Source organism: Diceros bicornis, chromosome 5, assembly GCF_020826845.1.
Source record: "Diceros bicornis minor isolate mBicDic1 chromosome 5, mDicBic1.mat.cur, whole genome shotgun sequence".
NCBI lineage: Eukaryota > Metazoa > Chordata > Mammalia > Perissodactyla > Rhinocerotidae > Diceros > Diceros bicornis.
Genome location: NC_080744.1, coordinates 74,479,714 through 74,494,688, shown reverse-complemented (window position 1 = coordinate 74,494,688; position 14,975 = coordinate 74,479,714). Strand labels below are relative to the sequence as shown.

The 14,975-nt window shown below is 41.2% G+C and overlaps 1 protein-coding gene across 2 annotated transcripts in view; it reads right to left on the bottom strand.

The window, feature by feature from the left end:
* The window catches only part of GABRB3 (gamma-aminobutyric acid type A receptor subunit beta3), a 201,221-nt gene extending 186,899 nt beyond the window's left edge, over nucleotides 1-14,322 (bottom strand). Inside the window, exons 1-3 of one of the 2 annotated variants that reach the window (XM_058542249.1) lie at nucleotides 14,176-14,322; nucleotides 13,955-14,046; nucleotides 13,686-13,753 (exon numbers count right to left, since the gene is read on the bottom strand). In XM_058542249.1, coding sequence (XP_058398232.1) covers nucleotides 13,686-13,753; nucleotides 13,955-14,046; nucleotides 14,176-14,255 — 240 coding nt within the window. In that variant the 5' untranslated portion in view covers nucleotides 14,256-14,322. Of the gene's footprint in view, nucleotides 1-8,310; nucleotides 8,345-13,685; nucleotides 13,754-13,954; nucleotides 14,047-14,175 lie in introns of those variants that run through there. The other variant, XM_058542248.1, reaches the window with a different exon arrangement.
* Nucleotides 14,323-14,975: the final 653 nt, after the last annotated feature.

The window sequence follows — 14,975 nt, the reverse complement described above, 5'->3', positions numbered from 1 at the left end:
TTTATTTGCATAGCACAAACTGGTATATATCTACTTTTTAAATTAAAAGTGGCAAAACATCTCAGTAACTCAAGTATTTAAAGAATGAAAAATCCTGTTTCTTGCACCAATTTTTTGCTATTTTAATCCCACCCATAGCTCCCTTAAGACTTTCCCAGGCCTTCTAGTTCTATTCATTTTCCTCCCAAATTGCTTTTCAGAACACCATCAGTACCGGCCAACAGTACATCTCTCAGATTCTGAGGCCCAACTGTCTGTCATCTTCTCCCCTTTCTTCGTTCCTACCATCGCTGTAACCAGCCCATCTACGTATGCCACAAGATGATAATTCTTCACTCTTCACACATTTGTTGAATAACTCACTCATTTGCTCACTCACTCCTGGGCTCAAATCAAGCCCCCTCTCTTTATGAGTTTCTGCAATAACTTTACACGGCCCTGAGGGCGTGCCGTGTTTCAAGTCTAAAGTGATGTAGGCAAAGTTTGAACAGGTGTGCTAAATTGGAGAAATGTGGAAAAGCCCAAACTGCCATCATTTGGATTTATGATGCTGGGCACTTCAATTGGTTATGAGAGCAGTTATATACTATTTAAGCCACCTCTTAAACCTAATGTATTTAGAATGAAGGCGACAGAACAAGAATATGCTAGCCCATACAGAGCAGATGAACTCAAAATCAAGTCATGAAGACAATACAAGAGTAATTATTAAGTGATATTAGTTATTTTGAGAATTAAAAAATGAAAAGTTCATTGCTTTGCCTCTTTCCAACTAGTTCCAGTATTGATCTACAAGTGCAAGTTGCTTTGATAAGGCTGGAACTTTAAAAGTCTATAGATATAGCCTATTCTGGAGAAATCTGTTAGAATAAGTGTGAAGTAGGTACAGCACTCTGAAGCATCAAAAATAGTTCTGCCATACATATTCACAAAATCAGTCCCTTACACTCCTCTTCTCGACCATCTCAACAGGCTCTACATCAGTGTAATGGATTTATACCATGTTTTCTTTTGTGTGTGTGTGTGAGGAAGATCAGCCCTGAGCTAACATCCATGCTAATCCTCCTCTTTTTGCTGAGGAAGACTGGCCCTAAGCTAACATCTATTGCCAATCCTCCTCCTTTTTTTTCCCCCTTTTTCTTCCCCAAAGCTATGTCATAGCTGCACATCCTTCTAGTTGCTGTATGTGGGACGAGGCCTCAGCATGGCCGGAGAAGCGGTGCGTCGGTGCGCACCTGAATTTGAACCAGGGCAGCCAGTAGCGGAGCGAGTGCACTTAACCGCTAAGCCACGGGGCCGGCCCCTACCATGTTTCCTTTTATATTTCAAAGTTTTGTTATGATTCTTTTTTTCACAATTTCCATTATAATGTAGGTAGTCACACAAAAATCTCCACAGAAGTGTGATCTATTTAAACACTCACACTTATCTGCTAATAGACACAGAAAATAGTTCAGCAATATGTGAGACTGATTTGTGAGTCCTTCCTCTGGTTAACTGACAGTTTCTATTAATACCGCAGCATGAGCGGACTCCCATTTTTCTGTTGCACATTATTGCATAATCAAGTACAGTCTTGGGCAAAGGTTGGCATATCAGGAAATTGGATGACAATTAATAGATGCTTGTTTTTGTGTCTGCCTTTGTTTAACAAATTTCATTCTGCCTTCCTCTGAAGAATGTTGGAGAAGAAAAGAGGATTTTCCCTAATTGTTTTAGAAACTGAGAGATAGGATAAAAGGAGAAAAATTACTGAGCCAAATTGACGCCTGAGGTGTCCAAATTTTGAATTCCAAGTCCCAGAAGGATAAATGGAGAGAGAAACCAGCAGGTAAAACCCTCATTTCTTATCTTGTAAGGGGAGATAAATGTCACTCAGGTAGGCAGCTGAGAGACAATGAAGGGTATCTACCCCTTTTTTGACCTTTTCTCCTTAATCTCAGTAAACCAGCCAATGCCTAGGATCTGTGCCCGCCCACTGATGCTCAGAATTGGCTCCACTCTAGGCGCACTAACTCAGTTACGTTTAGAACAAAGTGTCTCCCTTTTTTAACGTCTGAATTTTGCTAGAAGCTGCCATACTTTCCTTGCCTCTGGGAGAGAGAGAGGAAAAAAAAACTTTGAGGAACATATATGTGGGGCTACCATTATAGACAAATTATTTCAAAGAGCTAAATTAGGAATTCACATATTTACTCTCTTCAGACTGTGCTACAATTTCCCCTAACCAGATACTGCAGTGCACTAGGAGGATTTCATCTACAATGGAAGAGCTAAACACTCTGAAAATTATTAATATTTTATTTTTAGTCATTGTTACATCCAAGTTTTAGTCACACTATATGTTTTCCTCTATATAAACCTAAATAGGCAGTTTCCTAATTACTTAAGAATTTGCACATCCACATTTTTCCTCTTCCAGGATAAAACTGAATAATTTCACATATCTCATTTTCCAATCTCTAGTACAGGCAAGCCCAAGTCTTCATCCCTATATCCACACAGGTTTACTTGCTCGAATTTTATGTATAAGAAATTCATTTTAAATGAGACTAGAAATCAAGAAAGAAAGAGAACATGGTAAAACGTAAGTAGAGATGCCACACTATGCAAATTCTACCTTTGAGGTCTAAGCTTACAATTATCTTCATTAAATGCTGGCTAATAATCCCAAATTGGCTGAATGCAACAGTGCAGATGACTTCGACTAAGTCTTTGCCCTCTTCCTTTCAACTGGATTATGAACTCAAACAATTCTAAAATTCTTTACTGAAATACCACAGAAGATGCAAAAATGGTGCACAACTTAAATTTATGTAAAATTTTTTAAAAATCGGAATATGGACAATTTGGTACCCAATAGCATTAACTGGCATTTCTAGACTGAGTCATTTTTCTTAAGTGATAATGGAAAGGTTACACTTTGGATACAACAGAAGCATTTCAACAGTCCACCTCACTTTTCACTCATAAATTAATCATGCTAAATTCAGACCAGAAAAGCGAACACTACTAAGTTTGAGACCTGAAAATTAATGCGCATGGATGCAGATTTTAAATCCCAGCTGTTTATGTACAAAATGTCTGAGGCTCATAGCACACAGCACAGGTATCCTGAAAAAAATGGTTCCTAGGTTTCACACTGGCCATGAGTATAAGGTTGCAGCTGCCAGATGACCACCACATGGATAACCAATTAAACCACAAGCAGTATCAAATGACAAGAAGTAGTGGTTTGTGTAAGGGAAATAGAAGGGCCCCTTATGTTTCTATCTGCTCACAGGCTCTAAGAAACACAGAAATCAGAACTGGAAGACAACTTAGAGAATCCATTTTAACACACTGGTTAAAAAGATGACCAAATTGAGGACCATTGAGTTTGAATGACTTACCCAAGTTCGCACAAACCCTTCCCTGGGATCTAAGTATTCCGACAACGAGCTCTCTCCACGCAGAGGGCAATCTTGCAAGTTAGACACCCTATGGTCTCTAAAGGCAAAATAGCCTGCAGTATTGAGGAAATTACCTAGATAATTAAAATTCCAAAGAGTTTACAAGAAAAAGTAAAATCTGAAGCTTGGAGAGTAGTTTTTCAATCGCAAAATAAAGATAAGCTTTGAAGCAATATAGTGTAATGGCAAATAAAGTGTGGCGTGAGAGAAAAGGATATGTAGATATATATAATATTTCCAAAACAAGACCTCTCCTTTTCTCGACCAGCTTTCCGTGCTTCTACATGCCAAAAACAAACAAACAAAACCCATTACCCTTACAATCAATTAACACTTTTGAATCTCTTTACAATGCTGGATCTACTTTAATTTACTCGCCCATCATTACCAGCCTTTTACAATCCCTCAGCCAAACACAGATCCCCAGCGGGGCCTCCGCAGTGGCGCTTGAGCAACATTGCCCTCTTATGATACTACTGTGGTTTATGGGACAGTCCACAAAATGCATCTGCCCTTTGGGCCATTGTCACTGACTATTTATGAACATGTATAAACTCTTCACAGAATGATAATTAGTCATAAGGGGAATTTTAGAGATGACTTACTCCAGGGGGTGTTAAATATGTTTATCACTAAAAACTTTCATCCTAAGAGAATCTGATTTTTACACATAAATATAAATAACATATAAATTAAATATTACATATAGCATAATATATAATCTCATCATACATAAAATACACTGCAAATTATAATAAATGTCTGCGTATGCAACGTAATATACTCAAAGATAGACGTCAACCCTCCCTAGTGGGATGCAGTATCCGAGTGCCGCCTTCTCCCCCTGCTACAGCCCCAAGAAGGAATCTCCAGGCTTCCAGGACCACCATCTAGAAACCACTGGTCAATCCCAACAGCCTCGAGGAGCCATATTTTGTTCTCAAAATTAATCTACTGTAGTTGGCCCAGGAGCCCTTTACAACCCCTCCTCTTCAACACACATATCTCTGCCTCTGCATAATTTACTCTTGTAATACTTACAAGAAAACAAGGAGGCTTAAAACACACAGACCTCCCCTCAGCGTGACAGAGTATTACTGTAGAAGAAAATCTTTGTGTTTTTTTATCAACCTAATTATAACAGATGCTTAATCTTCAGTTCTAGAAAATATTCCCCAACCCCATATGAACTGGTAGATTTTTTTGTCAAAATTGTGCCTTCCGTGCTGTGGACACGGTCACGAAAAGAGGCTTTATTAATGCAGTAATCTTCTCAGTTATCATCATTTACAGGCACTGGCCATATTGAAGATCTTCTGATTCAATGGATTAGACCCACATTTCCTAAACTGTGTTCTATAGAAAACTTCATGAACAAGTGTTAATAAGGTCCTCCATCCCCGCACAAAGAAAAAAATCCCCAAACATATTTTTTAAATATTGAATTCTTCACCTCTCTCATGAAATTTACAAAATCATTAACATATTAAAAGGCCTGACAATTCCTGCAGCAAAGAAACCTATTTTATATGTTTAGTATAATTTGCAATATTATTTGAGCACAAACACTTTGATTATGGGGCACACATGTACATTCTATAGAACAATGTTCTCTTAAGCTACCACTGTTTTAGCCCATACACAAGAAATGACATTCTCACAGGGAATTTTGGTGCTCACGGACAAAACAAAGGAAAGATTCAGAAAAGAAAACTCTTTCAATGGCACATTCAAATACCCTCTCATACAATGAGTTATCCACAGAATGTTTAACAGCATAAAAAGGAATATAGCACAATCAGTCTGGTCCTCATACGCTCAGTTACTCCTAAACTTTCTCTAGTACATACACTGCTTTGGAAAGGCAAAGCACAGAATACACCAATGTGAGAAATTTTGCCTGGAGTGCACTTAGCTATGTTGATCCCTGCAGTAACTCCAACACCTCATAAGGGTTCTTGGTCTATAGTTTTGGAACCACTGGTTTAGACCATAGGAATGGCACTGTTTTCTACAATGCATTTGTTTTTCCTGTGACAAGTTCACGGGAATCCTCATGTGTAAAGCTATGGTTAATTTTATGCACTAGACAAACACCCAAATAAGGGAATCTTGACAATAAAACAAATCGAAGGTACAGCTTTACCGCAAAGGTCATTTGCTACCCAGATACATGTAACAAATATTTACCAGGCATATTCTACACGACAGGCACGGCTCTCAGTGACCATTCGAGTCTACTTTCGACCTGATGTATGGACTCATCTCTCAGATAGATACTTAGAGTCAGAATGACTGGAAAAAATCAATGATATTACAATAAATTACCCAAATTAATTGTGTCTTTTAAAACAATTTTTGGTTTAATAGATTCACACACACACACACACACACACACACACACACACAGAACATGTAATGACAGGTGACCCAGAAAACTTGTTCCTTTTACTCACTAAAGTTACCAATTTTAAAGTCTTATTCACAAAATTAAATTTTAAAAGAATAGTGATGTGATGTTGAACTAAGTAACAAATGTTATATACATATGTATCAAACACAATCAGAGTTATATAGCTTTAAACCAATAGATTTTGTTATCCTTTAAAGTCAGTTCAAAACAAAGCAAAAAAGTATTTCACATCATGAATCATAGCATGCGGATTTAGCAAACATTTTACATAAAAGGAATTCTTTCATTGTATAATGAGTAAAATATGATGATGTAATCAATAGAATCCATATCCTCTTTCAGATTGAATGAAGAAACACAAATTAGGGCATTTAAAGAGCTCTGACATTCTCATATCTTAATTTAATTATTATTCATCTGAAATGTTAGTTCCATGCATGCTAAAGTTTTTGTTAATTATATTAACGCTTCCATGTGATGCTTAAGTTCTATGGAAAAATGCAAAGAGGGATACATGAGTTAATGCTTACAACGGCTTCTATTTCTCCATGTGGTCTCCTGGTAACCGAGGAATAAGGGAACTCTACAACCCCAATCAGAGATGGGAGGTTAGCACTCTGTCTTGAATTGATGGTACTGAACAAGTTGCCAAGAGATGAGACGTATCTTAGTCCTAGTTTTCCAAACTTTGCAGCTAGAGAACCTTCTTAACGGCTGGCATCAATGGCCCAGAAGTAAATTGTGCTGGAAAGCTGGAAAACAAATGAGAACCACCACATGTTCACTGCACTGCTGAGTGGCCATGGGAAAAGGAAGGCAGAGCCCAATGAATGCCTGTATAAGAAGAGTAATCAGAACTTCCCTAGCATATAGAAAAGCTCAACGCACATATAACTTACAAGCAGACACAAAACTTTGAGTGTAAAAGGCACCAGTGATTGGTGTTTAGAATATCCGCACTAACACACAGGCTGAACTTTGCAATCCTTACTCTCCTTTCTGCTTTGAAATCAGAGGAGCTCTCAAGTGAGAGGGTAACATTTATAGAATACTTGATGGCTGACGGTATTATATTGTGCACAGTTATACAAATTCTGATCAAATTAAGTCCCCTAAAGTAAAAACTGTATACATCACATTTAGCCTGTAAAAAATTCTTCTTGGTCATAAGCCCAAAATCTGGCTTATAAAAATATTTCATTGGAAAGCTACATATCTATTTACTCATATACTTATTCATTCATTCATTCATTCATTCATTCTTCATTCATATATTTTCTTTCAACAAATATCTACTAGATACCTATCAAGTGTCAGGCACAGGACTGCTCATAGACACAGTTCTCCCTTGTAGAGCTTATAGTCTGATGGGGAGAGAAATGGAGAGGAAAGACTTTAAGCACACCCTAATCATATTTTACACTGTGATAGGTATTATAAGGAAAGACTAAGATTTCATGGAAAAGTAGATTGGGAGAATCTACTATAGACAGCAGTGAAGGTCACGGAAGAAGGTAGAATCCTGCGAGCCCCTGACAGAGCATTTTCTGCTACTCTGTAGCATAATGAAGTAGAAAGAACAAGGAAACAGGACCAAGTTCCAGCTTTGCCATGTAGTAAGTCAGTGCTATTCCTGAGGCTGTTTTCTCATCTGAAAAATTGAGATGAGGTTAACACCTTATTACCTACCTCACCAGACTGATCATCAGGTTTGATGATCAAATATGACAAAATGCCTGAAGCATGTCATAAACTGAAAAATGGCACACTGTTGGGTATCATATCCCTCAGTTACACCTCAATGTGTATCACAAAGTAATGTTACAGATTCCAAATGGTCAGTAGGCTTTGCTTATTTACACTAAATGTTCAGCAGGTTTCAAAATGTAATGACAATGGGCATGATAGGATACAGAACCCATATGAGAAAAAAGGATTCTGCTACCAGGGGAAGAAAAGAAGAACGATCACAGCTACCAGACTGTGCAAAATCAAATGTTCAACCCAAATCGCTTTACCTGTAAAATTCAGAAAGTTTTTTATATGTAAATAAGCAGATTTGCATCATCAATTCAAACCAAAGATTTACTTCTATGTGCAACACACCACAGGATCCCTGAGCCCCGCACAGGCTCAAGCAAGAGGTCGTTCACAACAGGGCGATGCGTGTAAGATCCATCTTTTAAGAGATGTAGCAACATAAGCTTTACAACTTCCCTGAGGGCAAAGACAAAAAGTATTCTCTTTGCGCTCTCCATACCGGTCCTTCTAACATTAAATACAAACCTCCCTTCATAGAGAGCACATTATGTAAGGTATTATTCCCATCCATCTCTGAAGTTCATTATATGCTTTCTTATCAGTGCCCCAGCATTGATGTACAATCATAACTTATGCATGAAACATACGCCAGTGAAAAGTAATGTCCTCAATAAACAGCCTTACCTCCGAAACGCAGCAACCTGGAACCAAATGCCCACACTCTGTGGACCTCACCCCTGGAGTGCCTTCCATGTAAGCAGTTTTCCAACCCCAACTGGGTCAGAAAAACATTTTTTCCTTTCTGCTGAGTCATCCTGGAGCTTACTTTGTAATAAGAGCATTAACACACTTCCAACTTTTAAAATGCTAATAACAATTCATATGCAAACTCTGAATACGGCCCCTGCCTCTCTAGAAGAAATCAGGAAAGGACAGCTTTCCAGCCTGTGTTGGTGTGGGTGTCTCACTGCAGCGCTAAACCCTTCGTGCCATCACTTTGGAATCAATTCTGTGGGCATGCCACAGACATCTGGGAAGCCCACAACTGAATTACTGTGTGTTAAGTGACTTGCCTAAGGCTAGATGTTTCCATAGACAGGGAAATAGGACCCCAAATTGCCCATCCCATTAGGCTCTTTTCAGCACGACCTGGACTTCTGAGGTCAGCTCCTCGGCCTGAGAATCTAGCAAGGTGCTGGACACCAGGCTCCTGCACCATTCACTACTGGCAAAGCCACCTCTAGACTCTGAAACGCGGAGAAGGTGTTCATTACCATAAGTTTGATCAAAAAATGCCTAAAAGCTGAAGCTGAATTCTCCAAACCTCACTCTAGCCAAGAACACCTTCTCCTCTTTCCGACTCTTCTGAAAAGAAGAAAGACAAAGTGACAGGGCACATGTTTGTGTGTGTGTGTGTGCACGGTTTTGTACATGAGTAAGACTGTATCCATTTTACAGGGACGCAGCTCCATAGCTGCTGCTCAAGATACGCTAAAACTATGTTCTTACGTACCGTACTTATTTTACATCTAGATGTTAGACAAAAAACTGGATTTTATAAGAAGAAAATGCAACAAATGAGAAAGGAATACAATAGAACTAGCATAATAAAGGAATATACATCTCATAATAACTAAGAATACACATTATATGTTACCTAAAAGGAAATTGTAATTTAAAAAAAGACAATAATTTATGATTTATATGCATGAAATCAGAAAAAAATAATCCTGTAGTTACACTTTCATTAGAACTGATTTAATTTTAATGGACTACTTAAGAATAAAGTAATAACAAAGTGCAAGTTTAATTACAGTAATTAGTATTAATATTACTAGAGCTTGAATCTAGTTTTATATCCTCAATACGTCATAATTAGTTAGGCAAAAATTAAGTATGTGTAGTTTCTGCTCTAAATTAACAAATCAAACAATGGCTTATTCTAATAATTCAAATAAAAAAGAATTCATATGACTACTTAAAAATATTTATTTATTTATTTTTTAGTCAGTTAAAGAATTACTTCATTCTCTCTCAGTAAAAATACTGCTTTTAAGTTAAAATTTTCTGATTGTTTTATATTTTTAAGGTTTCCTATATTTTCAATAATTTTCCTCCATTTATTCATCTCTCCATCTATCTATTCAAAATGTTTATTATACACAGAATCAACGCTAAGCACCAGAATTATAACAAATGCAAATAAAAATTTTCAGTAGGCAGTCTTCTTTCACATATACAATCTCACTTAAAGAAATACAGAGTCTGTCTCAATAATTACTTAACCATGGATAATTTTAAAAGATCATCTGAAATTTTAAAACAAGAGCTAAGAGAAACAAGGGAAGTTATGTAAAGCAAAATGGTCTTTGTTTGACTGCTATCAAGTCAGCTAGTTAAAAAGAAGTGCGTGAAAAGAAAAACTGGAAGATCAGAAAAGATAGAAACATAGAATATCTCCATTATCCATGAAACAAGTTATAGAAAAATAATATTAAATATTAAAGTACTCAAATTCATTCTTAGATTGTTTCTAAAAAAACACCAAAATGCATGATGAGGTATACACGTATATGCATAATGTATCTGTTTATTTGAAGTCAGCAGCATTCTTTGGAGGCATCATCTACATGCACTATCAGTAGATAAAGATTGTGCTTCACAATTGTTTACAGAGAAAAGTAACAGCATTACTGCTGTGCAATATCTGTATTATTCTTTTCAGTCACCCCAAAAAAGCTCACAAACAAGCACATGTGTGTCTCATCTTGAGATACACATATATCATGTGTGTCACCCATCCTTATTTCCAACCTTAGCGAATATTTATTTATTTCAATAAATATATGTTTTCATAAATATATCTATGAAAACCTGAGAATAAAATTTCCAGGAACGACATTCCATGATCATCTATCCTTAATCTTCTTGTAAATTTCGCTCTTCTTCCTCAACATCCTCACTCCTCTATCTAAATTTACATTTTGGCCAAACTATTCATCTTAAACCACATCTCAAATCATGTACATCACCTGCTTAAAAACATTTATGGGCTCCTTATTTCTTGAAAATTAGCATCTGAAATCCTCGACACAGCAGAGAAGGACCTAGCTGAAGAGGGGTATGTCCTACTTTTCCAATTTCATCTTTCATCCAATCTCCTACCCTGCTCATCTATCCAACCATATCGTTGCCATTTTGTTCCCTAACCCAGAACATCCTGCTCCATCTATGCCAGTCACAGTTCTATTCCCCCCACTCACCCAACTTAAATATAATTTCTTTCAGGAAGGTTTCCATGTCAGAAGTAATCTCAATCTCTCTCCTTCTGTCCCCCACTCTCTCTCTCTCCCCTCCTCCTTCCCTCCCTCCTTCCTTCCCTCTCTCTTCCTGTGCTCCTTTCTTTTTTTCCTCTAATGGGACTTACATATCCTACTTTCTGTTACAAACATTTGACATATCTCTTCTAATAGCTACAACACCCTTAATGGGAGACTATTTCTTATTTAGTTTCATAACCTAACAAGGCTTAGTTTTGTGTGACTAGTAAGTTGATTAAGGAAGCACATAAATAGAATTTATTGTTTTTAAGAAACATAATTGAGTGATGGCTTTAATCTTATGCTCACATATTCTCTGTTCTTTCCCTGCAAAATATGACCTCCAAAATGATACTTAACCATTGCTATATTAGACATTCCTTTAATAATAGGTCAAATACCCTAGCTATGATCATGAGCAAAAATGTTAAGGGAAATTAGATTTTTTCTAGTGTATGATGTTAACCAATCCACTTGTGGAAGATATTTCAAATGCCAGTCAGTCACATCTGTCCAATGGCCTTCAATCTCCAATCCTATCAATCCCTAATTTTTGTTTATAATAAATTATATGTCTAGAGAGCCACAAAAAGTACCATCATGAGAATGCAAAAAAAAGCATACAAGTATACTATGGCTGTGTTATGCATAATTATTAGCTTTGGGATATGCACTTAAAGATTATGCAACATAATGGCTTGCACCATCAAGTTGTCTATTATTGAGTCCAGAGAGAATTGGGACAATTCAATTCATAGTGCATGAATTAGGCAACTATTGATGAAGTTTTTAAAGGTACCAAGTATCAGCATGATGCCAAAACAACTAGATGACTAAATTAAAAAAGTAACTCAAAGAAAACGTGCCGTGGTCTGCACCAACCCATTCTCCTTATTTCCTTGGTTGTTTCAATATTATACAGAGTTCTTAAAGGGCAACAACAATATATTTTCTCTTTCATTTGACATTCACTATAATAATTTTTGACATAATAATCCACTAAATATTCAATTAACTTCTGTACAAAATTGTCTTCTCTAAAGAATGTGAAGTTCCCAATCGTGAAAATCACAGATTACTGACAGTAGATCTTAAATATATGAACTTGTTCCCATAAGGTCATAAAGCATACCTTTTGGACAGATTTTACAAAAATTACAAAAAAGTAAAATATACATAAAGTTAATTTTTAATGTAATGTATGTAAAGTCATATTCCTTCTGTATTTCTTGTTAACACTTTTATTATTATAATGCCTTGTATATAAACGTCCTAAGTGATATACATTGAAAGAAAGGTTTATATTTTTTTTTTAAATCACACATGATAATTTTAAAATCTTTAGGTTAAGAGTGAAAAATTGATGGAAATAGTTTTGCGTGGTCAAACATTTCTTCCTACAAAATCCACAGTACATTTAAATATATCTTGCTGAACAGTCTATTTAAAACAATAGTTTTAGTTTATTTGTAAATGTCTGCATTTTTATAACTCATTGTAATAGTTCTCAAAACACTGCCCACAAAATACCTGCTTCAAAATAATATGAAGCACTAGTTTTAAATGCAAATGCCCCAAGATTCCAATCCACACTAGTTGGATCAGAATCTCACCGACTGTGGAAACTGGGAGTCTCCATTTAAAACAAGTTTGCCCACATGATTCTGATGTCCGCCAGACTTGAGAAACCTATGGAGTCTATCTGAAACCATGCCTCACTATATTCTCAGTGCTATCCATTCGAAGGAAATGTTGCCTAACGATTTCTTCCAAAAATTACTGTTTTCAAACGCTCCTTCTTACAATTTCTAAAGTATCATTTAACATAAAATTAAACCTGTTTCCAAATCGCATGGTATTTCAGCTCAATTAACATATGAAAGTGGTCATTTTTCTCCCTATCCCCTGTTGTCCTAAAGTGTCCTGAGCAAAAGCCCTTGACACCCACTTCGCACCTCGGGCCTCGGACCTCCGCTTTCCACCGATCAGAATATTGAATCCCGTCAGCATTAACACAACCCTAAGCAACACTCGGCTCACTAGCCTTCGACTCTCCCGGCGGAGCAGCCCCTTCCCAGAACCCGCCTGCTGCCCAAGCCCTCCAGTTCTCAGAGTCGCCCGGGCCCCGTCAGCACCTCAGACAGCGACTGGTGGAGCGGGGTTCCGGGTTTCACTGCCCAGGAGCCTGTTCTCTAGAAAAGCCGCTGAGACCACGGAAACCGACCCGAGACACCCCGGAATACACAGACCGTCGCCCCTCGTTCTCTCCAGCTGCCAGCATCTCTTTCCAAAAGATAACAAAGGAAACCTTAAGTACCTCTTACCTAGAGCATGAGCCACCCCCACACTCGCCTCTTTTGCCCCGTTTCCAGCGCCTGTTGCTAAGGAGGCGACATCGCACTTGGGAAGCCTCGGGACCAGGTGACAGACCGCTGGAGGAGCTGCGAGCACGAGGGCGGCGGTGAAAGCCAAGCGCTAGGCCAGCCCAGGACCCCTTCCTTCCGCAGGAGGGATGCGCCCTCCGCACGGCTGCGACGCCAACGACGCCCCCTGCGCACACCGGACGGGTGGAGGGAGCAGCGAGAGCAGGGGGCCGGCGCCCAGGAGCACGGCTCCCTCCGTGGGCCGGGGAAGCTCGGCCCGGACAGAGAGGGCCTCTGGCCCAGTACTGTGGACGCCTGTGGGCCCAGACAGCGGGGCAGGGGCTCAGAGACAGCCCTGGGGAGGGCGGGCACTCACCATGTTGACTTCGGAAACCATGTCTATGCTGGCGATGTCGATGTTCATCCCCACGCAGACCGGGGGACCTGCGGGAAGCGCACGACACAGTGATCAGCCAGGCTCGGGCATGGGGTGCGGGTGGCTCTGAGGATGGGGGTGCTATCCAAGGAGGGGGCACTGGTGAAGTAACCGCAGCTCGGCGGAAGCGGCCCCCGCCTCCCTCCAACACCCAGGCCGCCAGCGCGGTGGGTCGCGCTTCCCGCAGCGGCCGCGCACACCCCACTTACCCCCGAAGTCGGGTCTTAGGCGAATGTCGTAGCCTTTCAACAGCTTGTCCACCGTCTCCTTCACAAAGGACATGTTCCCAGGATCGTTTACGCTGGGGGAGAGGGCGAGGGGCACAGAGAACAGGGTCAGGCGGCGGCTCACTCCCCAGCGACCGGCGCGCACACCCGCGCGCCCTGCCCGCCGCCCGGCCCGCTTCCTGTCAACCCATCCGCGACCCTACCTCTGGGCGCAGCACACCACCGCCACCAGCACTGGGGCCGAGAAGATGCCGAAAAGCCTTCCTCCCGCAAAGCCCCACATCCCTCCGCCGCGCCCCGGCACGGGGGAGGGGGCGCCCCGCCGCCGTCGCGACCCGCAGCCGGGGCTGCTCCTGCTGCTGCCGCCGCCGCCGCCGCCGCCGCCGCGCTGGCCCGGAGCGGAGGAGGGCGGAGGGGGAGGGGAAGGAGAGGAGGAGGAGGAGCGGGCGCGGGGAGAGGAGGAGCAGCCGGCGCGGGAGCGGAGGAGCGGGAGGAGGCAGGGCGAGCTGGAGGCGGAGCCGGCTGCGCCGCGCACCCTGCCCTCCCCCGCGCTTGCCGCGGCCGGTGGCCCCGGCCCTCGGCCCTCCCTCCCGCCCCAGTGGCTGCGGAGCGGGACCTGGAGCCCGGCCGGGGACGCCAGGCAGGAGCCGCGGCTGCGTGGCGCAGGGCAGAGCCGGGGGTCGGCCGCGAAGCCAGCTTCTCTGGGCTCCCTGCCACCGGGGAGGGAGAGGACGGGCAGCTACCGCGACACCGGCAGTGGCGGCGAGGGAAACGCTATTCGCTTCCCCCTGCCCCCTCCCCGGGCCCGACCTCTCACTACGACCCCCCTCGCAGCTGCGGCGCAGGCCGAGAGCCACTGGGTGCAGTTCAGTGCCTCTGCCCGCGGGACTGCGCGCTGCATCGTCAGGAAGGAGGCTGCGGGGCCCTGGGGAAACCCCTACCTCACCTGCGGGGCTCAGAACCTCGAGTCCCTAGGGTCCAGGAGAGCCAGATGGGCAGCAGG